At 37.8% G+C, this 24,209-nt stretch overlaps 1 protein-coding gene across 1 annotated transcript in view; it reads right to left on the minus strand.

Annotated features, from left to right (window-relative positions):
- Positions 1-22,563, minus strand: part of Vps8 (vacuolar protein sorting 8) — a 39,955-nt gene extending 17,392 nt beyond the window's left edge. The window contains exons 1-17 of the mRNA XM_067107020.1: positions 22,416-22,563; positions 18,581-18,709; positions 17,153-17,347; positions 16,340-16,468; positions 13,917-14,087; positions 12,798-13,016; positions 11,863-12,042; positions 11,275-11,526; positions 10,243-10,326; positions 9,779-9,928; positions 8,742-8,949; positions 6,020-6,639; positions 5,225-5,344; positions 3,307-3,446; positions 2,223-2,406; positions 757-902; positions 356-521 (exon numbers count right to left, since the gene is read on the minus strand). Coding sequence (XP_066963121.1) covers positions 356-521; positions 757-902; positions 2,223-2,406; positions 3,307-3,446; positions 5,225-5,344; positions 6,020-6,639; positions 8,742-8,949; positions 9,779-9,928; positions 10,243-10,326; positions 11,275-11,526; positions 11,863-12,042; positions 12,798-13,016; positions 13,917-14,087; positions 16,340-16,468; positions 17,153-17,347; positions 18,581-18,709; positions 22,416-22,508 — 3,186 coding nt within the window. The 5' untranslated portion in view covers positions 22,509-22,563. The remainder of the gene's footprint in view (positions 1-355; positions 522-756; positions 903-2,222; positions 2,407-3,306; positions 3,447-5,224; positions 5,345-6,019; positions 6,640-8,741; positions 8,950-9,778; positions 9,929-10,242; positions 10,327-11,274; positions 11,527-11,862; positions 12,043-12,797; positions 13,017-13,916; positions 14,088-16,339; positions 16,469-17,152; positions 17,348-18,580; positions 18,710-22,415) is intronic.
- Between the last annotated feature and the right edge of the window lie 1,646 nt (positions 22,564-24,209).

A 24,209-nucleotide genomic window follows, 5' to 3' on the forward strand; every position in this document is an offset into this window, starting at 1 on the left:
CAGAACTGCCCATTTTGATAGTTTAAACACAAGAAAAACCCTGTAAAAATGCTTATACCTGAGTATTTTAATAGTTTTACCACAAAAAGTGCATTTGTTCATGAAAATTATATGAAAATACAGTAATTAGTGAATATTTCTCAGTGAAAAATACCGCAAATGGGCGAATTTTCCGCAAATAATGGGTAGATATGTTCCTGCAAACGTGTGAGTCCGCGAATTGTGAGAACGCGAATACGGGGGGGTTCACTGTAATAATATGATATACCTGTAATTCCTGCCTGACACAGGAATTGCAGCTATCACAACAGAGAGGTAAGATTCATTTGAAAAATAAGTCATTACTGGTCGTTACCTCCAGAGTCTCCTCTAATCGGTAGCCCTCAGCACCTTTGAGATACGTATACACTTGGGTGGGATTAACTTCACACATGAGATCAATATATTCTTCTTGCAGCTCCGAGGTCAATATATTTTCATTGGAATCCACTCCTCTCCCACCTGGGGATGCATGAGTTGCCCTGGACAAGAGTTAAAATATCTTGAAAAATCGATACCATATTGATATGTAAATATAAAAACAATGAAGTGCGTTAAACATAGAAGAATCTCTAGTATTTGGTTGCCTATTTCATGAGCCAAGTACAGAACCATTGAAAAAATTCAATAATCTTCTGAAGCAGTCAACTGATAAAATCTGTTCTCTACGAAATTATTTTCAATACAGTATTTTCAAAGAGAGAACACTGACTTTACCTGTAAGTGAATAAAGCATGAAGAGCACTATACATGTACTTGTTGTCCCCTCGAAGCTTGGTCATCACATCATCGAGAAAGGGCGTTAACTGAGGCATGGTTAAGATAAGGCTGGCTACCCTGCTGCTGTCGATATCGAGAAGACACTGGAAATGGATTGAACATTAGCCAAAAAATAAAATAAGAACATCACTACATTTACAAACAGAAATATGGTACTTTTCATCAGTGCCTATGAGAGTAATGGCACAGGCACAGAAGCTCCTGTGACCATCAGTGGGAACATAAGCAAGAAACATGAACATCAACTAGTGCTAAGAAACTTGTAGTAGACCTCTGGGACCTGGTGCAAGCATCACTGGGTTCCAGTGAGATTTGAGAAGCCAAAAGAGTGAGTGTAAGATAAACTAGATCAAACACCTTCCAAAGAGGCTATAGTTCAGGCTGTTCCACTTTTACAGTCAGAAATATCATGCAATATTTAAAAAAAAATGAAAAATATGATTACAGGATTTGGAAAAATGCTACAAAACACGATAACAGGTTTATCACAGAAGGATAAAAATACAGGCAGTCCCCGCTTACTGGCGGCTTGGTTAACGGCTTTTTGGTGTTAAGGCGCTCGGCTAGCAACGTTGTTAACCAGATTTTCAGCGCCAGTAAGTGATTTTTGGCACCAGTAAGGGGTTTATCGGCATCGGTAAGCAGTTTACCGGCACCAATAACTGGTTATCAGCACCGATAACCTGTTAACGGCACCGTTAAGCGGTTTATTGGCTCTGTTATCCCCAATTTTTGGTTATCGGTGATTTTCTGTTGGCGGCAATGTCAATTTGGTTTCATAAACCACTGTTTGTCAAAGAAAGATGATCTACAAAATCACAGGCCTTATACAACAAAAGACTATATGAATGCCGTTATAACCTTTGGTATACACTAGAGAAATCATAACTTCAACCAATACTGGTGATTATTAAATGAACATACTCCATATTTAAATTTGTTTAACCAAAATACGATTCAGAACACAGCATGGAAAAAGATGGCATCTGACTATGCCTTGAAAAACGAATTATCACTGTCTCTGAACTGCAAAGTACTGTAATGTGTCTGTAATTATAGGCCTGACCAATAGGAATTATTTTAAAATTAGGAGTGAAAATTAGAAATAGACACAATACAAAGAAGTTGGACAGCTATTCTCTGCAGTGTCCCTTCGGCCCATAGCTGCAACCCATTTCATTCCTTTTCCTCCCGTTACACCTTTCAAACCTTCTTACTGTCAGTTTCCCTTTCAGCGCTGAAAGTCCTCATATGCCCCACCGCTTGGCATTTGGCCTAAATTCTAAATTCCAACTCCAATATGAAGTGACCAAAGGTAATGGATCAAATTAAATTAAAAGTTAACTAGCAAAGTGCAGCTTGGAGCCAGCAAGTCTAACGAACCATCAGTGGATGCAATTTACCTTGATATGGTTGAGAAACTGTTGCTGAATCTTCTGGGCATGCAAGTCTGTGAACTGCGGTGAGGTCAGAACAGACCGAATGTATGTGAAGACCTGGTGCTTCCTCATCTTGTCATAGATGTAGCATTCAATGATTTTCTCGTGTTTTCCCTGGACCTCATATACATATTCACACACACGGTAACTGAAAGAAGAATTGCAGTCTGGTACACTGTTCCTAACTTTCCAAAACATAACATTACAATGTAGCAGTAAAATTATGTTTGAAAACATACATACGACTGATGCCGACAAGATTCAGTTTTGTTTAGTCTGCAAGACATACAAAACTTGTAGGACTTTATTTTAACAAAATACTATTTCTCATTACCAAAGTACTATTCCCTAGCTAAACCAAACAGCTGATCTCTTATTTCTATTAAATAATATGACTATTAGTTTCTTCATCATCAATCATACTGAAAACTCAAAAATCTAATTCAACAGTTCATCTTCTGTAACCATCTGATGCATATCAGATAGAAGAATTTCATATTTATGAGTTGTGTATAAGCGGATTTCAGCGGATAACCATAACCAAAACAACTGCTATGAGTTGAAACGTAAGAAACTTCAATATACTGTAATATGATGGCAGTTACAGCCATGATTGACTCAAGTTCCATGGCATATATGACAAGCAAAAAGCAGATGTTAACTGGCAGCGCGATCTACAAAGACAGCACATAAGGTGAAGAGTTTACTCGTGCCAAAATATGTTCGGTCTGAATTTCTACTGTCATTTCTTTGTAATTCAAAAGCCTGTGCACCCCTCCCATCCTTACGTTGTAAATATCGACCAGACATCCAAACCATTTGTCACTTTAAAAGCAAAAATTAATGCCATATAACCTGAGTTTCACCTGTATCCTTCTTACCTGTGTTGTCAATATTAATCATGCTGCTATTAACATCTTTTACTTTGTCTTATCTGTGACTGCCACACATCATTAATCATTAATACAAGATTCTACTGTGTTAGTTCAAAAGAGATGTCAGAAAATGCTGGAAATTACAAACACTTTGAGGCTGAACAATCACTCACAATTCAGCTTTCCAAGCCTTGTCGAGAAGATGGTCTCTATCATAATGAACAAGGCCTCCTTCCTGAAGCAGTTCTAACAGAGCTGTTTCTCTTTCCTCGTGATGACTGGAAGCATCCGGGGCTGTGAGATGGGATAGCACCTGCAATAAAAGGCAAATCTGAAATATTTGGTCAGGAGCATATGAATTACGACATAAAGTCCGAGTTGCATTGGTTCCTGAATGATGACCCACCAGGATCTATAACAAATGACTCAAAAGCATATGGAGCTGAGAGATGAGATGACCATATTATTTAACAAAATTTATTGAGAGTTATGTTATAACTGAGCAGTCTAACCAACCTTAAATAAACTTTACACTCTTATACGGTTGTTAAAAAGTTCAACCAGAGGCAGAAATTGGAACGGAAAACAGCTGAATAAGTCTGTTAGTAAATGGGAATATTACTAAACGGAATGACTGAAAAGTCAAAATCAAAAGCAATGCAACTAGGGGCAGAAGAATCATTGAGTATTGTTCAAGATGTGCCACTGTAGTAATATCCTATACAAATGTTGCTGCTACAATCTTTTATCCTGCTTATAAGGATGATTCACAAAGAAAACCACACCCTTCATTGACATTTTTGCAAATGTTAGGCAGTGTAAATAATATAAAAATGCTAAATATACCTGCATGACTTATTTTACCAATTTTGTCAGGTGGGTCTCATAAACTGGGTATGGTAAAAACAAATTTATTTCTCATACTTCAATCTGGTGTGTCTGAATGTTCAATCATGGAAAAAGCCTTCAAGATCTATCAAAGTCAAATTTTACAAAAGGTTGAAGGGCAATAACATTTGTATATTTTCAAGGATACTTTGCACATATACTAAAGAAAACTGAGGATATTTAAGATCAGTCATCCGTATTAAAAGAAATGTTTCACTGTTCTCACCCTACTCAACAGCTTATAACACTACTGTCTTACGTAGCCTGCTTATAAATTGTACACCTTCTTCTTTTAATGTGCTTTTTTCCCATTACTGACATCACTAAAGGAATTGTTGTCCTGTACCGATACTGTGTCATGTGCAGGCAATATTGAAGATTCTTTATAAGCAATCTTAATTGCTTCTGTCTATTTTCCGGGTAATTTTCACTGCTTTCTCCCAGCTTGCTTTGTTTAACTCAATTCAACTCCTTTTTCCTGGGAAGGAATACAGTTTCTACCACTAAGATCAACCCCACGAAAACCTATATACTGTATATCACATATCTTTGGGGCCTGGTCCAGGTGTGTCAGATAATGTCGAGTTCGAGATAATGGTGATCTGGATAATCGAGGGGTTACTTATGCCTGTGATCTGGATTGTCACAGCCTTGAATGGATAAAACCAGGGTAGTGGTCGGCTCCGCTAGCTGATTTCTAGACCCCTCAACAGGACACAGAAGAATGTGTTCCGCAAAACTTGCAAAAGAATACACTGTACTTCTCAGTATACAGTGCAGTATTCCCAAATAAATATTTCAGGCCGTGTAGCATATGCCACAATGAATACAGCACTATTACAAAACCTGGAAAGAATAGGATAGAACAGACTATAGAATTTAGGCCAAAGGCCAAGTGCTGGGACCTATGCGGTCGATCAGCAATGAAAGGGAAATTGACAGTACAGTAAAAAGGTTTGAAAGGTGTAACAGGAGAAAAACCTCACAGTTGCGCTATGAATCAAATGTTTGAAGGGTGTGGAAAGTAAGATAGAATAGAATAAGAACCGAAGTACAGTAAAAGGAATGAAAGGGGTTGCAGCCAGGGGCCGAAGGGATGCTGCAAAGAACCTTAAGTACTGATGCCTACAATACACCGCACGAGGTGCCCTGACGGCACTACCCCCTACGGGGACAAAACCCAGAGAGAACAAAAACACTGACCTGGTCAAAGAGCTGTCTGTTAATAGCAATGGCTCCTTGTTGTCGGGACATCTGGCGTGCTATGAAGGTGAAGAGGGACCCCAATTGAGCTGGACCAAAACCTTGTCCTTCCACCATGACCTAAGATAAAAAAAATGTGAATTGTCAAACATTTTTCATTTATGAAAAATGAAACAGGCAGTCCCCAGGTTGTGGCATTCTGACTTTACAGCGTTTGACTCAGGGTGCCGTTAACCTGATTTTACGGCGCTGTAAACGGCTTTGTGGCGCCGTAGCCTGGTTTTAGAGCTTATGGCACTTAAAGTGCCATTTATTATTATTATTATGACGGTTCGGTTTACAGCGTTTTTTGGGTTACGGCACGCCACCGGGAACAGAACCTCCGTCATAAACTGGGGACTGCCTGAAAGCAGTGGCATTATTAGCTCTGATTTCAGCCCACACTTCATGAAATCTTCAATTTCTAATAAAGTCATACACATAACTACTCTGTCATGAGCATCTTGATAGTGCATATATTAACAGAGAAAGCTGCTGAAAAACATACGCTGGTACCAAAGCTTATAAAATAATTGCTTCATAATAAACCTTTCAATCACTATGTTTTATATTATGAAAACTTATTAAGAATAATTTTCATTTCTTACTTTTAAATATTTAACCAAGAAGGAGCAACCCAAGATGGAGACTCTTACAAATGAAGTTTGGACTTTGAAATTTGAATATGATTTTAGGGATTCATTTTTCCCAACTTCAAAAACTGGCAATTGGTGTGGGTCAAAACAGTGACCTTACCTGCAACAAAATGTCCACAACACGCTGCCTCTGTATCATCCCCAGCTCAGACGTGAACTCTGCTTCTTCGAAAGCTAGCGAAAGCACATTCAAAAATTCTCTAGTATCGAACCGTAGTAACGTCCTTAAAAATGGGTAACACTCTTCGTTAGGCTTAGAATTTTTCGTGTGCAACGAAGTCAAACACTTGAAAGTTTCGTGCTTAACTTGCTGCAAAATTGGCTCCTCGATATCACCCCGCGGGTAGGCTCGTCCAGCCAAACAACAAGAAATGTACACTAGAATCTTATTTCCTAACTTAACGAGATTGTCACTCAGAGCAACTCCGCTGTCCATGGCATTACACAACACAGTACTGAGTTCTTCTAGGGGAGTTATGAAGTCCTTTATGCCCCGAGTGTAGATGTAGAAGATGGCGTCGTACAACCCATGAGTCCAGCACAGCTTCAACGCCTGGTGCAGATCAAGAGAAGTTACTTCCAAGTGAACTATGCATGCTTCAGCTGCCTCTAGCCTCCCACTAGTCTCTTGGTGTGACAACAGACACTGTGAAATCACTGGAGATATGTCTGCCAGCTGATCACTCAGGATGTAGGGTTCCAACGCCTCTAGAAAAATACCTGGGAATAGGCAGTAAACATTATCAGGTCTTCCAAAAAATAGCAAGGCTGCAGTTTTTAAAATTCATGTTATGTATATGAATCTGGTGATTTGCTATAGTAAAACATTAAGTATAACATTTCCCAATTGTTTTTGTGGAAGAAATAATAGGTTAATTACTGAAATATGTGTAATATGTGTAAGTACTGTATAAAAATATTAGATTTTCCTCTTTACTGATATGCACCTCCAATGTGATAAATACAATGACCTCACAACACATGGAATATATAACTAATATTCCCTAAGAGCAAAAATTACATATAATCTTAAGACCTGAGGTATAAACTCAATCCCAAAACGTGACATTTTTCCCACAAACAATAAGCTTTAGCTGAAATTAGTATGCTGGATAATTTCAGACTACCATATGCTCTTAAACACCATCCTCACACCACAAGGTCTGTTGCAAGTTTCTTGGCAACAATACTGGGATAAGAATTCTAGAACCAAGCTCAGGACTGTGATACATGGCCTCTTATTTTACATCCATATCTCTGAAATTTCCTGAACTCTGTTGAACATCAGTCAGCTCCTACATCACCAGATCTTTTCCCCAATTCCTGGTGCCCATGTCCTATTTTCATCTCCACTACTATATCTTCACTCACATGATGTCAAAGGTAGGGTTGGTGTTTACTGTAACATTAACATACCTACAGCTAAGCTAATGGATTTTGAATCTCATCAATACAATTTAATCTGACTCAAAGTTTCCTCCAAATCCTACCACCAATTCTCACGGTTCATTAAGTTAGCAAACTGCTCCTGTCTTCATTTACTTCATTTCTGTCATGTGTCTGCCATCTCAAAACCCGGAATAGGAATAGGAATATAGCATTTATGCCGGAGGCCAAGCTCTGGGACCTATGAGGTCATTCAACGCTGAAAGGGAAACTGACAGTAGGAAAGTCTGAAAGGTACAACAGGAGGAAAACCTCACAGTTGCACTATGACACATTTGTCAGAGAAGATGGGAAGTCATGTGGACGAAAGACAAATGTGAACAGAGGTACAGTAAAAGGAACAAAAGAGGTTACAGCTGGGGGGCTGAAGGGACGCTGCAAAGAACCTTAAGTAATGCCTTACAGGGCACCAAGTGAGGTGCACTGATAGCACTAACCCCCTCTACAAGGATCTCAAAACAAGATCTTACAGTTCCTACCCAAGAAGCTTCAATACATACGCCACGCTGAGTGGCTACATTCCACCCATACAGATATGGAAGGACACTAGAGGGTACGAAAGGTTAAGACACATCCTTTTGGACCAAGCCACAATACTTCCTAACTTTTACTTCATCTGCTCCCTTCTGTCTCTTTCTTCTTAGCTATCTTCACATTACTTTCAAAGTTATCTTCAACATTACATCGCTCTAATTTTCACCTAACATTTAAAAAATCTTTCTGGTGAGCCCTATGAGTCAGGAATGTGACTCAGTGACCTTTGCTGCACTAATTAATGGTTAAAAGATCCCCTAAGTACTTTAAGAAAATTATTTAAGAGTACAACATAACAAAACGGTGAAAAACATACACCTTATTACTGTACCAGATAAGTACAAGAGCGTAAATCGTTCGGCATAAAATTTCTCACCTTCAACAGCAATGCTTGTACATTTGAATGTTTTCTGCATAAATCATGTTTTGATGTTTGACTGTACTTATCCATCAGAGTAAAAGGCTACCACTTGCATTGTGTCTGGTTTCCATCCTAGTCTCTTCTTAACTCTTCTATCTTACTCCAATTCTTACCCTTCATTCACAAAACATATCCTTTTAATCAACCTTGTGAAAGTCTAATACTCTCATCTGGTCACTTCATTCAATAACTTTTTATCTAAGAGCATTTGTGTTTGTACAAGCAGAGGTTCGTCTGTGTACAACTACATGTGGAAGGTACAGAGGATGAATTACAAAATAAATCATTCCTTAACTCCTTTTACCAAACCAACCCCAGATTTAAATTCTTACACAATGGGTGGGGAATTCCATTTAGTATTATTACAAAAACTGCCAAAATTCAAGCATCTCCTATAAAGTCCTAACTTATAAAACATTACCTTTGGAGATGGCATCTTCTGAGAATGTATCCCAGATGCGGCCAAATAGCATGTCAGTGAGGTTCGATCCAACAGCAACTTTGACGCACAGTGGGACCATCAGAGAGTAATACTGAGTAATTGACACTAGGTTGCTTCTGTCGGGGAGATTCTCTATGCCATGATCGAGGTACTGGTTGAGCAACTCACAGATCTTTTCTTGTACTAACTGGAAATTTAAATAAATAATGGTTAGAGACAGAGAGAGATGAGTGTGTTGCCCAGATCAAGAATCCTAAAAATGCTGTTTATTTCCATCATCAGTGGCCATATCTACCTACAGACACCAACCTACTTGCAAACAAGTTACGTTCCTGATGGGCGTTTGTATGCTGAATTGTTTGTAAGTTGGTTGTTGTATTCTTCATGCCCATTTAAGTACAGCATGATATAAAGTCAATACAGTACTGTAAGTTTTTTCATCCTAAAACACAATACAGTGAAGCCTCCGTATTCGCGGGGGATGCATCCCACACCCTCCGCAAATAGCTAAAATCCGCAAATACTTAAAACCCCTCTAAAATCACTTAGAACTGCCCATTCTGATAGTTTAAACACAGAAAAAACTCTGTAAAAATGCATATACCTGAGTATTTTAATACTTTTATCACAAAAAGTGCATTTATTCATGAAACTTATATGAAAATACAGTAATTAGTGAATATTTCTCAGTGAAAAATACGGCGAATGGGCGAATTTTCCGTGAATAATGGCTAGATATGTTCCACAGAGAAACCCGCGAATGAGTGAGTCTGCGAATCATGAGAACGCGAATACGGGGGGGGTTTACTGTACACTGTACATACAGTGCAGTATGTACAAAATAGGCGGACAAAACAAATCTGAGCTTACGGGTGGCAAGGAGGAGCCTCTGAACACAATTTTAATTTGCGATCCCGTTTGTTTGTATCTCTAACTGTTTGTAAGTTAAACGTTCGTAAGTAGGTCGTGTCTGCGTACCATTTCAGCGATCAGAACTTAACAGTCCTTTAAGTTACCTGCTGCCGTTTTTCCTTCTTTTGTTTCAGTCCAACAACCGCTTGTGCTTTATCTTGATATATATCCAAGGCCAACTGTAGTGCCTCTCTCATGTGCCCACTTCGTACGAGATGGTCCAAACGGTCGATCCACGACCGTACAGTAACAACCTAAAAAGAACACTAGGCTTTGAAAATTTCTAGAACTTGAATAGGGTTTATGAAAAAAAATCTCTTTGGTATTTTACGCTCCTGGAAAAGAAATGTTAATGAGCAAACTGACACTTTCATGCTTTATGCTGCAGACTTTAGCACTAATCTTCAACTCGGGATACAGTATTCTGTTACTAAATTTATATCATAACTATTACATACTAGCAAAACAAAAGCGTAAAACTTCATTCTTAAAAGTACAGCTTAGCACAACACAACTGGAAGCTAAATCGAAATATCTTTAAAACTACAGTTACGGCTATTCACCTTACCTGAAATGACTTTGTACCAAGAAGAAGAACCTGTGATCCAAAGCTCACCATGGAATGATAACAAGCCCTTTCGCCAGCGAGGGCCTGTGAAGAAATTCTTCAATAAATAAAGAGGCAATAGATAATACAAAGCCAGAGCAATGCACTGATCCTACAGTCATGAAACACGTAACAAATAGTTTAAGTTAGTTGCTCCAATGTAAGCTGACTGTTTTTCTAGAATTTATTCAGACTACTGTACAGGCAGTCCCCAGTTAATGGTAGGGTTCGCTCCTGGCCAAGCGCCGATAGCCAAAAATCATCGATAACCAGATCATCACAGTAATTATGGTAATAAATGGCATTTACAATGCCGTAAGTGCGGATTGGTGCCAATAAACCGCTCACCAATGCCAATAAACCACTTTTCAGTGCCAAAAATTGCTTACCGACACTGATAAGCCTACCGGCACAGATAAACCACCTACCAACGTGGATAAACTGCCTAACCAGCACCGAAAATCGCTTACCGACATAAAAAATCTGGTTAATGACGTCATTAGCCAAGTGCTGTAAAACCAAAATATCATTAACCAATACTGCCAATAAGAGGGGACTGCCTGTATTGGGTGTTTTCAATAGATGATTAACTTAGTTATTACTGTGATAATGATGTTTCTGACCTAAAACTTAAGAAGATGAACTATTCATGAAAATTACTTACTACAATGTATTACTGTATAGCGCATAATGAACAGCACAAAATAGCTTCGTCTACCTCACTTGCAGATTACTTATGTTTATATTTTTTTATTTATATTTTTATTTATATTTATATTTTATTTATATTTATATTTTTTATTTATATTTTTCAATTAAATTATTTTTCAAAAAATTTTATAATAGTATTACAGTAATTTCAAATGCTGAAGTTTCTGACAAAATTTCACTGATCAATTTATTTCCAAAACCTGATGTTCGCTGCACAAATAATCAAACCAATAATACAGCTACGTAGTCATCAGTCTTGCCACAAAACAAAACCTTACTCACCATCGCCTTACTAACATTGCTCCCCGTAGCTATGGCTTTAAAGTGCGGAGAAGCGTAAACCAAGCCCAGATGCGCAAGGTCGACCATTTCCAACTCCTCTTGAGACTTCACGTCGACTATGTGCAGCTGCTCCCGCGTGTCCATCACAGCCAGTGTCCTGGAGTTAAGCCACGCCATTGCCTGGACTATGTACGTAAGCACCATCTTCTGAAGAGGCAGAAACCGTAGCTCCTCCTGACTGCCATGAGTAAGCTGAGGAACCAAAAAGAACCAATTTAGAATACATTTTCAAGCTGCTATGGCAATTCTAACAACTTCCACCCCGACTTGAAGGAGATTTAAGCCTGAGAAGTGTCGGTTTTTTGGTCACCTCACTAAAGAATTTTATTCCTACTCAAAATACAAACACAAACATCTGACTATTTTTTTCCCTTTATTCTTTTCCAGTCAGCATTAGCTTTATTTTGCTTGCGCTATTTATCAATCCTCTACTGTACTCTCCTACTGCTCTCCTGTCTTTTAAAATATTTCCACCTCCGCTTCCTATGATTAATGATTTCATTTAAGAAGACCACCATTTCCACTTACTTGATAGAAGTAGACACTTTTCTCTCTGCCAAAGGCTAATACTGGATCAACCACCCTCACTCCGTCTGGCATCTGAATGACGACAAACTGCCAAGCGAGCAGGGGTAACGTCGAAGCAGAGGCCTTCAGCGGGTACGAAAACAATACCTTCAACTGTGGCCGTAGCGAAACGACAATAACCTGAAACATATAAAAAGTATAATGGTAAACTTTAGAAGTTCTAAAAATGGATGAAAAAACATTATAAAACTACTCAGAGTAAATATTCAATAAAAAAAATAAAGAGTAAAAATGATGCACAAAGTTCACATTTGGAAATGATACCTACTACTCTTACCAAGAGAAACCATCTTCACAATATCTTTAGTGTACAGCATATAAAAATAAACTAACTTTATTTCGGAATTCTTCTCAAATTCAGGGTACTACAAAGCATTAATAATATCATAATAATTAAAGTCACTTAAATACACGTAAAGTGACAACAAAATAAACACTGACATAGCCCACATGGATATCACACTTAAGAATAACAAAGCAATTTAAATGAAAGTATAAATTGAATAAACTGTATCATATGAATGTACAGCCACCATCCTACTCATGAACATTCAACTTGCAAACATTCAGATATACAAACAAACGGGATCACAAATTAAAAGCGTGTTCACTATATGTACAGTGTACTATTGTGTTTTACTATGAAAAAACATACAGTACTGTACTGACTTTATATGTTGCTTTTCTTCAATAGGCACGAGGAGTACAGTGACCAACTGACAAACGTTTTAACATACAGCCGTCCGAAACGTAATTCGTTTGTGAATAGGGTGGTGTCTGATTAATTATAAACAAACAGCCAATGCAGATACTAATGCCAAATAAGAAACATTCTGACCATCCTCCTGTTATCGAAACACGGGAGCCAGACCCACCTTGGAAATAGTTGCCATCGCAAGAATAATAGTTTCGGTGCCCGGATTGGCACGAAACTGGGACATCAGCAAGGGTTCCACGGTGCAGACTTCCCCACGGCTTCCGCTGAATATGCATCGGCTCTCATTCGAATTCAGACCCATCGTCCTCTTGATTGAGAGCTCAAAGACTGATCCCCCACTGTCACTGATCACAGCCATACCTGGATAATCTGTCCACTGCAAAAAAAAAATATAATAAGTATTTGAAAAAGATTAGTTCTTAATTTAAGATTTATTCTTTAAATACTTGCCCCTCCATTACGAAGCTTTTGCGACCACTGGCGCGGAAGTTAAAGCTATATAATGGAGAGGTGAGGTTCGTTTCATAAATGTCTTCTGGAATGGTTAGATTTGAATTACAGTACAAGCTTTTTTTTTTATGCAAAAGTCAGTAGCATTTGTAATCTGTCACCGAAGGTTCTTATTGAGACTGGGTTTGAGAAGAACAAGAAAATGAAGAGTTAAGGAAAAACAACGCTACTTAATATAAAAGGAATGGACAGACCCACCTCCTAAATAATAATAGCTTGGAAGTGTAGCAAAGGATAGAAAAGTCAATAAAATATACAAGTTGCACAGATTCCATAATAAAGATATTTCATGCTGGTGTCCCTCTAAAGAGATATGATCTCAAGAAAGTTTTGAAGTGTTTTTCAAACACTTCACTTTTAGCAACTGTTACAGCCTTTCATAAAATGGAGGAGGGAGGGGGGGGAGACCTAATCTTTGAGGATAAAAAAGGAGTGATTGCAATTTAAAATTATCCATGAACAGGTAAAAAGTTTCTTACTGTAACATAATATCTATACATTCCCAGTAAATTTTGAATTCCTTTTAAATCTCACTCACAACCGAGTTCTATTGATAAATACCCCAACATGCAAATTTCTGTGCAATTTACAAATGTTGCATTTCATCAAAAATGAAAACGATACAAAATTGAAAATTACACTCAATAACTGCCCAAATGAAAATATAATACTCCAACAAAATACATCTTACCATTATGTCAATTTACTAAAATAATGTTTATTTAGCTGCAAAAGGAAAATAAAAAGTTGAAAAAGTGAAAAATACCTTCAAATGCAGAACTGCTGTAAATGGAGTGTGTGCATCGGAGATGGTCTGCAGAAGTTTACTGGAAGTCAGGTCAAACAAACATATCTGACCTTTGGCAAATCCAGCTAAAAGCCGAGTGCAGTCATTATTGAGAGCCAGTGCGGACACGGACCCATACTGTTCACCGAGCTAGAAAAAAATTTGAATTATGTCACAGTCCCTTACGCCAAATGTTCTTCCTGTCTATTATTATTATTATTATATTCAGAAGATGAAGAACCCTATTCATATGGAACAAGCCCACCAAAGGGGCCACTGACTTGAAAGTCAAGCTTCCAAAGAATACAGTGCTCATTAGGAAGTAAGAGAAAGTAACCTCCCATCACATCCAGGTCTTCATTAATTCCCTTTCTCCATGATTTCCTGGGCATTCCTACAAGTCTTTGTTCTCGTACTTCCTTATCTACCGCTTTTCTGACAAACTACTCACCCTGTCATAACACATCTTGAAACCTTAATCACAGAGAATTCTCATGTCTCTTTTTCAGCCTCAGGACACCATATAGTACAGTATCTCTATTCCTCATTTGTAATATCACCTACCCACCATTCTCCATAATTTCAATATATTATATACCAATGCCTTTTTCAAAATCTCCACTTCCTTCATCAGTGCTCCTGTTTCTGCTACATAAAGTGATGCATAACTTCAGTATTATTGTAAGTTTTTACTTCTTTCCCCAATGGGACATCTTTATTTAACAGTAGTTTAATTATCTCCTCATTTTATATTTCCTTTCTTGCTGTTATTTAAACTCCTGTTTCACAGTCACGCGAGTCCCCAAGAGAAAAGAAATAACTCTGCTACTTCTACAACCCACCCATCTATCACAGCAAGATTTACTATTCCCTTCCCTCACTGTACTATATTTCAGGCATCACAACCTCTTACTCCAAGTACAGTACTGCATAGTATTTTGAAATCCTGAGCACCTCTCGTAACACCACTTGCTGCGTTAGGTACACAACTTTCCCTTAACAACCAAATGGCCACTTTCCATATTGCACTTTTCCCTTTGATTCCTTCCCTGTCCCCAAAAGCTTTGTTTTTTGCTCGTGCTGATTTTCAGTCCTCTCCTCTCCATTCCATTCTTCCACCTTGAAAACATTTCCACCACCTCTACCTCATATTCTTCTGCTAGCACTAGGTCATCTGCATAAAGCTGCAATAGGGTCTCCTTTTCAAATTTTGGAATAAATGTCGACAACGCATTTATTTCAAATTTGATACCCAAAATGTATTGTAAAAGCAAAAGACGAAGGAGGGGAGTTGAGAACCCAGTTGTGATAAATGAGTTAATCTCAGAAGATGTAGAATAATTTCTGTTACCTTACAGGCACACCAGACTATGTAGCAGGAGTTGAGAGAGCAGTAAAGAAGAGACTAGCTGCAGCATGGATGAAATGGAGAGAGATAGCTAAACTACTATAAATATAAATGTCCAATTAGCAGGGAGTGCAAAGACTTACGACCGGTATACAAGGCCTGCACTACATTGTGCAGCTGAACTATGGGCACCGGCCAGGAAAATCAATTTTGAAAATGTATACCATAAAAAGTCAAGATTTGGGAGAGTAAAGCAAGAAGACTATCAGTAATTGGAGAGATGTGGTTGATGCTACAAGATACAAGACGGCAAGGAGTGGATTCCACATCTAATTAGCCGTCATAGTAGGAAAACCCAGCCTGCAAACAAAATTGGGATGAGGATGATGTTGATGAAGAAAGACAAGTAATTTTCCTGATTGCTTCTTTAAAATACAAGTTGGTCTCATTGAAATTCTTTCATTAAATATGTACATTTCATAATTCCCCTTTTGCAAATGCATGGGAAGGTTCTGTAAAAGAAGGGCCTTTGGATTACATGAAACAGCGGGATACAACAGAAGTTCAAGAGGAGTTGCAATCTATTACTACCCTAATACAATTCAACTTGTATTTTAATATCTTACTTACATTTTTATTTTATCTATTAATTTGTTAATTTATCTGTTTTCTAATAAATGATCTCTTTCTGCGTTTCCAATTACCTTCAGTTACCTCTTTCGAATGAACACCATAATATCCTTTGGAAGCCTCTTGAATTTCAAGTCAATGACCCCTTTGGTGGGCTTGTTCCATATGAATAGGGTTCATCTTCTGAATAATAATAATAATAATAATAATAATAATAATAATAATAATAATAATAATAATAATAATAATAATATCATCCTCATCATCCCTCAACATACATCTCACGAGCACAAGTAGGATGAGCACAGGATTTTGCAAAGACCTTTTGTATCCTTTTCCTACTAGAGTATGCATCTTCCCTTCTCACCTAAATTACTTCTAGTGATGGTGAAATCCCTAAATAACACTTGGAATCTTCACTCACCTGCGTAGACCCTAAGCAATACTTGAGAGCTTGCGTTGGCTCAAAGACTAGGATCAGACCATGGCTAGTTCCTATACAAATCACATTACCAACTGCCATTGTGGTTGGCAATCCAGCACCAACGCGATCCTGTAAATGAGAAGTTTCTAAGTTGTGCCGCAGTGGTATAAAAAAAATATATGGGATAAAACTAATTTTCATTGGTAAGGGTATAATACAGTATAGATCATGTTAGCATGTCTGTTCAACAGTTACTAAGAAATATGCATCACCGAAACTAGTATAATATCAAATCCACTAACAATCAGCTCTACTTTATTGACAAATTTTCAAAAATCATTTCTGCTGCATTACACACTTTTAGAGATCTAAATCATTTCTCTGCTACAACTTCTACTTTCAGTAGAAGAGCACTATATGAATAAACAAGCAATTCAGCTGAAAAAATATCATAGAATAGAACTGAATAAAGAATTTCGGCCAAAGGCAATCCCCGGGACCTATGATGTCATTTAACGCTGAAACAGAAATTGATAGCAAAAAGGTTTGAAAGGTGTAACAGGAGCAGAATCTCACACTTACCCTATGAATCAATTGTTACGAGAGGGTTGAGGAAAGTAAGATGGAAGAAAGATATAAACAGAGGTACAGTACAGTAAAAGGAATGAAAGGGGTCGCAGCTAGGGGCCGAAGGGACGCTGCAACGAACCTCAAATAATGCCCACAGCGCTCTGCATGAGGTGCACCGATGGCACTCACCCCATACGAGGCAATTGCTGAATTATTGCAATAGAATGTCAATATGGTTCTTACATAGGCTGACACCAGCTGAGCTGCAACCCCCTTCAGTATCACGTGACGTAAGATGGACCCGTGGGTTTTGCTCTGGGGTTCCCTTCTGGTTCTGCTGCCCGAACTGTGCTTGTCCGACGAGTTACGGCTTTTGGAATCGGAACTTCCACGGGAGTGGAGAGAAAGCGTATCTCCCCCATCCTGTGAGAACGATGCCTGAGGAGAGAAATGTCATGAGAAGTTACATTGTAAGTGTGAGGCACTTGAGAGGAGAGAACACCAAGCACTGTTATTAAAGCCAGTGAAGTGGCAAAATAACCTTCAAACAAAATAATGCTACGGCACTAAACCAGATCACTTTTATAAACCAATTTAGCATTAAAATATAAAAACTCAATGCACGCGCAGTAATTGGATAAGATACAAGGTTACCATGTACAGTACACATCTCACAATTTCCTGTATTAAGATACAAAATGCATCTTCTTAGCTCTTGGTTATGTCAGTAATATGCCCGAGAACTTAAATATACTGTAAATGATTTCTGGGCCCTATCAAATAGTTAAAACCTACAATGAAATGACTCTTAGTACGAACCAAATGCACCAACCCCACCTCCATAAAATATCTCAAATTATTTGACTGAACATTTCTGAATATGTAAATAAATTACACATTACAGGCATTAAATGTAACAGCAAATACTTTGCATTCTGGAGGAGAAATTGGTCACGACTGATACAAACGTGTACCCAGAAGTACAGCAACCTAGTGACACTGACCTCATGGTCTCAGACATAACTAAGTGATGGACAGTCTGCTGTCAGAAAAAACTTGGGATACATGTACACAAAAATGCTTCCAAAAATGAGATGAGATGGTCGTAAACGAGGGCTATATGAAAGTGCGCTAGTGAAAGAAAATTGGGGCGAATGCCACCTGGCTTCTTATTGGTTAGTAATCTAAACGCTGAAGACAGCTTACTCAAGATAATGTCTTGGTCTCATGCGTCCTCAGTGAACGCTATTTATTTTGCGCATGATCTGCTTTTTTGTAATAATATGGCTAATCTACTCCACTACCTGTATACCTCTACTGTATACAGTACAGAACAGTTTCATTTTGTACATGCTTTGTGATTGCTATAAATAATGAACTTCAAGATCACTGCCAGGCAGTCTTTCTCACCCAAACTCATTTCACAATTTTTTCCATAGCGTTTCAGCGATCTATTAGTACCTAAACGACTGCTAATTAATTCTTTCAGTCGTAGCACATCCAAATCCATACAAGCTCCCCTTAATGTGAGAATAACTATATATAACAGATGAAGTAAATTCAGAATAATCTTTGCAAAGGTTTCAAGTGTTTGTCTTCTTGCATTTCGTATTTCACGAACCAATAGTAAACAGTGATAAAATGAGGAGACCAAAAAGGAGAAGTTTATACCTTCAGCTGTGAAGGTTGCGGGGCAGTGGTGTCTTCGTCGGATATAGATCCCGGATCATTTTCGTTCAGGATGCTCTCTAATGTTGGCAGTTCATCAACTGGAGGCAACTGGAATTCTTCGTCATCAAGCTGGAGAAATTGCAATGTAAATAAGAGTACTGTATATACCATATAAAGGAAATATTCAAGGTAAATTCAGTACTGTACACACAATTACATAATTCTTTAATACAGTAATAATGGCATTGTCTTCAATAATCTTGTGTCCTGTATAGATTACGATAGTACATTTGATTCACAGCACAGTACTGTATACACAAAGAGATAGCCTCACTGGCAGATGGCATACAGGTCACCTAATAACACACTTAACCAAAATCACCCTTTGAAACATGCCACGTTGCAGGGTACCAGTAATGCAACCTATCATTACCTCATGAAATATAGAAGTTAAAAGTTAAACATCACAAATGAGCAGCAGAGGTAAGGAACAGGTCATCGCACTTATGCCCAATGCCCAAAAGACCAAAATACCACAACATTTGATTAACAGCCACGGACCTCTCTCCACCCACAAGACCTGGTTAGGCAAGGAAATGGATCCTGATAACTCAATGGGCAGACCTACACGCTCTCCAAAAGGCTCCATCTGTAGCTAACAATGACAGGATGGTTCAGTGAAAATCTATCCAATCTGAGCAGGATTTGAACTTGGAACCACCACACTTCGAATCACCAGACACACCACTGAAATACCATTGCCCAGAAAATATAAATAGTACTTAATTTGAGATTTATTTTGTAAATACTTACCCCTCCATTACATAACTTTTACTAACACTGGTGCAGAAGTAAAACCTATACAAAAGTTTCATATCAGAAATGAAACTTTTAATATGGTTACAAGCTATACAGTACCAAGCTGCATGTATGTTTAAAACTCATTAGCATATCTTTCTAAGCCTTTTCAACTAATAATTATATTAGTTATATAATACAGTTTAAACACACCGATATATGTATTTAAAATACTGGCTCTTAAGGGACTGACTTGAAGGGTTTGCTTTTATCAAAGGAATGATATTAACTGGCTTTTATCAAATAAGCTACAGTTCTGTAAAACCCTTACAGTATATCTAGACATTCTGAAACAATTGATGATTCAACAAAATTTCTTTAAAGTATTTGTCTCTAATACTTGTCAATCAAAGTTAATTAAAATTCAGATATTCACACAAAATACAGTACACTTAACAGTTAATGTTCCACTGTGTTACTTTAATACAAGTACTACCTGAAATTTGTAAATTTTCTTTTTCAAGTTTTGAAGTACTGAGTTTCACAATCTGAAATGCAACAATTTAGGAGACAAACTATTGTATTACCTTCTTTCAGTTGTGTTCCAGAGACTAATATCATATTATCATTACCATCAACCTAGCCTAACCTTACCTAGGATGCCATATCCTACCTAACTGCATGGTGCTTTAACCCTTACTAACCAAGTGCCTACAACAGGCCCACATGTCTCAATTACAATCTGCTCACTTCCACAAAACACAATCTCCAACAATTAACAACCTATGATGTCATTTATGAGCTCTAATTTTTTTTTCAGTTCACTGAGGTCTGTTGTGTTCAGTGAAGATTAAATCATTTTGGAAATAAAAGACACTGAAAAGAAAAAGATTAATGTGATTTTAAAAAACTGTATAGATAATCCCTAATACATTCTTCAAACTTCACCAACAAAAGCATTGCCAATACATGAAATTATAAAGATTAACGACTACATAAAAACAGCCTAACTGACATTGTGAATACTTGAGCAAAAGTGATGGAAGCAATTAATCAAATCACTTTTAAAACCTGCAGGAGAAATAACAACTGACAGGGTACTAATTTAAAAACATCATAGTGGGTATAAATCCTTTCAAGTACAATTGCTACAAAACTGCTCCAGTCAATTGCCACTCCCTAAAATGTGTGTAGCTGTACAAAACAGGAGATACAGACACAGCAGCCAGATGCAATGCTAGCCCTAACTGGTATAAGCATAGTTGCACATTGGGAGAGACCAAGTCTTAGAATTCGTCCCTGTTTTGACGAACTGGCATAAGTTTTTGAGTTTCCCAGCCAAAGGGATCAGTTTTGGATACTCTACAGCATATCAAAACTTCGACTGGCTGTGTTGTCACATTTTCAAACCAAATGTCCTCAAAAGATGAGCTAATTAGAAGCTCTGAATAATATCAAAATCTTTGAAGCCCATTTTCTCTGAATAGGGAAAAAATGGCGGTAAAATGACAGTTTCGGTCAAATTCGGATATGCATTATTTTTTTATTTGTTATCAGTCATTTTTGAGATGCTTCATACGAAAAACTCACTCAAATCTTGTGCTAATTAATGGTTATGGAGATATTTGCCGATGAATATTGTTTCTTATTGTTATCCAACAAAGTACGAGTTACAAGGTAAGACAATACCACCCCCTCCATAGCTAACACGGCAAAATAGTAACCAGTCAACACCGAAATTGTGATTTTACCTAAAAAATAACACCACGTAACCTAGGGGTGTTGACTGGTTACAATTTTGTTGTGTCAGCTATGGAGGGGGGGGTTATTGTCTTACTTTGTAACTCATACTTTGATGGGATAACAATAAGAAACAATATTCATCAGCAAATATCTCCGTAACCATTAATTTGCGCAGGATTCGAGTAAGTTTTTCGTATAAATCATCTCAAAAATGAATGATAAGTAAAAAAATAATACATATCCAAATCTGACCGAAACTGTAAAAATACCAAAGTGGCTTGTGCCAGTTCATCAAACTAAGGACAAATTATATGTTTCCCTTCTTCTTTAGGTCAGGCAACATTAGGTCGGGGGGGGGGGTCCATCTACAACATACTTAAATTTTGGGGAATGTGGAAAATACAAATGGGCTCAAGGATGAAAGGTTATAAATGCATATCACATGGACACACCATATTGTGAAATGGAATATAAAATTTTGGCCCAAAGCCAAGCGTTGGGACCTATGAGGTCATTCAGCGCTAAAAGGGAAACTGAGAGTACTAGAAAGGTTGGAAAGGCATAACAGAAGGGAAACATTTAGCAGTTGCACTATTAGCAACCCTTAGGAGAGGGTTGAGAAAAGCAAGGTGGAAGAAAGAGAATGTGAATGGAGGTACAGTAAAAGGAATGAAAGGGGTTATAGCAGCTAGGGGCCTTAGGAAGGGACGACGCTGCAAAGACTCTGAAGTAATGCCTACAGCGCACTGCACGAGGTGCACTGACGGCACCAACACAACACCTTACGGGGACACCATACTAGCTGCTTAACCTATCCTTGCATTACCAAGGAAGGAACAATATACTTGGACCTATTGCCGATGATTCAATCCCAGGCAGAAATTAGGCCTATTTGAATGATTTGGGTTAGAATACCATATAAGGTAATAACTTTTCGCAAGTGAGGATGCCAGCAGGATTTCACAAAGCCTATTATCCTCGGAGAAAACTACGCCTAACCGGGCCTTATGCCTCCACGAACACCCAAAAAGGTGACCCAGGCTACCATCCAATCTAAGGCGTTGATTTCTGCGAAATACGTATGGAATAATTACTGACTACGCTACAATAAACATAATATGGGTATAATTACTTCTACCTACAAAAACACGTCAATAAACGGGAGGAAAACATGACCACAAGCCCGAAGGACTCGGAGACTAAGACCTTCATTCCTCCTTCGTTTCCTTTTTCCTTCGCTCCCTCTTATTCTTAGCCACTAATAAAACAAGAAGAACTTTCATTTCATCATTACCTCTTCGAGCTGAAGATCTAGTTGTTCGACGAGGTCGCATTCATTCTTAATTACATTGTCATTTGACAGTTGACCCTCCCCTTCATTCGCCATATTTCCAAGCTGTGTCCGATTCCTCTCCCGGAATTAAAATCGTGTGTTTTTTCTCTCGAAAACTCACAGATGTTAATAATTAACTTGCAAATAATTTAAGACTCATTTGAAATTCATATTAAAATCTACTTGTGTTCGTTTGTGGAGATTTTATTGTAAATCGCGTTTAAAAAGGGAGTAATCTACGGGCACCGCATTCGGATGCAATGTTTACCAGTGAGAACAGCTTTTCCGAACAATAGTTTCCGGCAATAAGCTCAACTAAAACTTGCCGGATCACAAAAGTAATTTTATTTGTTGATGTCACTGTGGGGCTTTGGCATTCAATATAATTCAACTGTCAGTTTAATAAAGACTACGTCGGTGGAATAACTTCATTCAAACTCGAAATCTTCCTAACGCACTGCTTATTTTTTTTTTTATAACATTCTTATTTCACTTAAATACTAAAAAATATTCTAAAGCAGACAAGATGGTAGACGGTGTTGCTGCATGAGATATTCTTTTTATCTCACATTACTCATATAGTGACACCGCAATGCGGAGCAATGCGATTAGCGTTCTCGCTAATCCGAAATCAATGATAATGACATCATTGTGAAATCTCGGTACTTGAATTAATGGATAAAGAGCAGAAATTGTACGATGCAGTAGTTGGCACATATATTCAAATAAAGACCTTTATTTGAAAAGATAATTTATTGTAGTTTTACCTAGTGCGAAGGTTTTCATATATATATATATATATATATATATATATATATATATATATATATATATATATATATATATATATATATATATATATATATATATATATATACATACTTTATGTGTGTGAGAGAGAAAGAGACGAGGGAGTTATCCATTAATATACCAAAACGAGTGTTTGCAGAATTTCCCATTAAGTATAAGCCCTACAGTCCCAAACACATAATTTCATTAATTCCAGAATTTGGTTGCTTAGTTACTTAGTCTCACACATATTGTGAAGGCAGTTTTGCATTTAACACCATACATCAACTCTTACTAACATGGGGTCCCAGTTGATTATAATGCGTTTTAATTTGTTCATATTGTCTCATTAATTAGATCAAATACCTGTCAGCGACAGTTTCTAGAATTTTGAGATTTTGGAAACTTACATATGACGGCGTCCACAGGGCTAACTAAAGGCCTATTAAGGTGATATTCCCTAGAGTTGTCGCCTAGACTTAGAGAAATCTAGCAACGATGAAGAACTTTCTGAAAACACTCTTCTCAAATTGCCATTATATTGCTTAATAACTTCATCAACGGAGTTTTCATTCAGTTTCACGTGGTGGCTTAGCTAGCGGGGGTGATAACACCCCACCCCCATGGGTCACCAACATGAGAGTGAGGGAGACACCGGTCACTTTCGCTTTCATTTAAATTGCGCACCATTCCTGGACGTCTAGACTTAGACCGACCTTCCCAACGCTTTAGATAACTGAGGTTCTGTCTCTTCCACTTTGCATTGTCAAAAAGCTCTTACAGTTTTTAATAACACAACCCGTCCATCTCTCTCTCTCTCTCTCTCTCTCTCTCTCTCTCTCTCTCTCTCTCTCCATTTAGCATGTTGTCTTCTCTGTTTGGCTACATTTTGTATTAATTAACCTTCTCTCTCTCTCTCTCTCTCTCTCTCTCTCTCTCTCTCTCTCTCTCTCTCTACATATATAT

This window comes from Macrobrachium rosenbergii, chromosome 7, assembly GCF_040412425.1.
Source record: "Macrobrachium rosenbergii isolate ZJJX-2024 chromosome 7, ASM4041242v1, whole genome shotgun sequence".
Taxonomy (NCBI): domain Eukaryota; kingdom Metazoa; phylum Arthropoda; class Malacostraca; order Decapoda; family Palaemonidae; genus Macrobrachium; species Macrobrachium rosenbergii.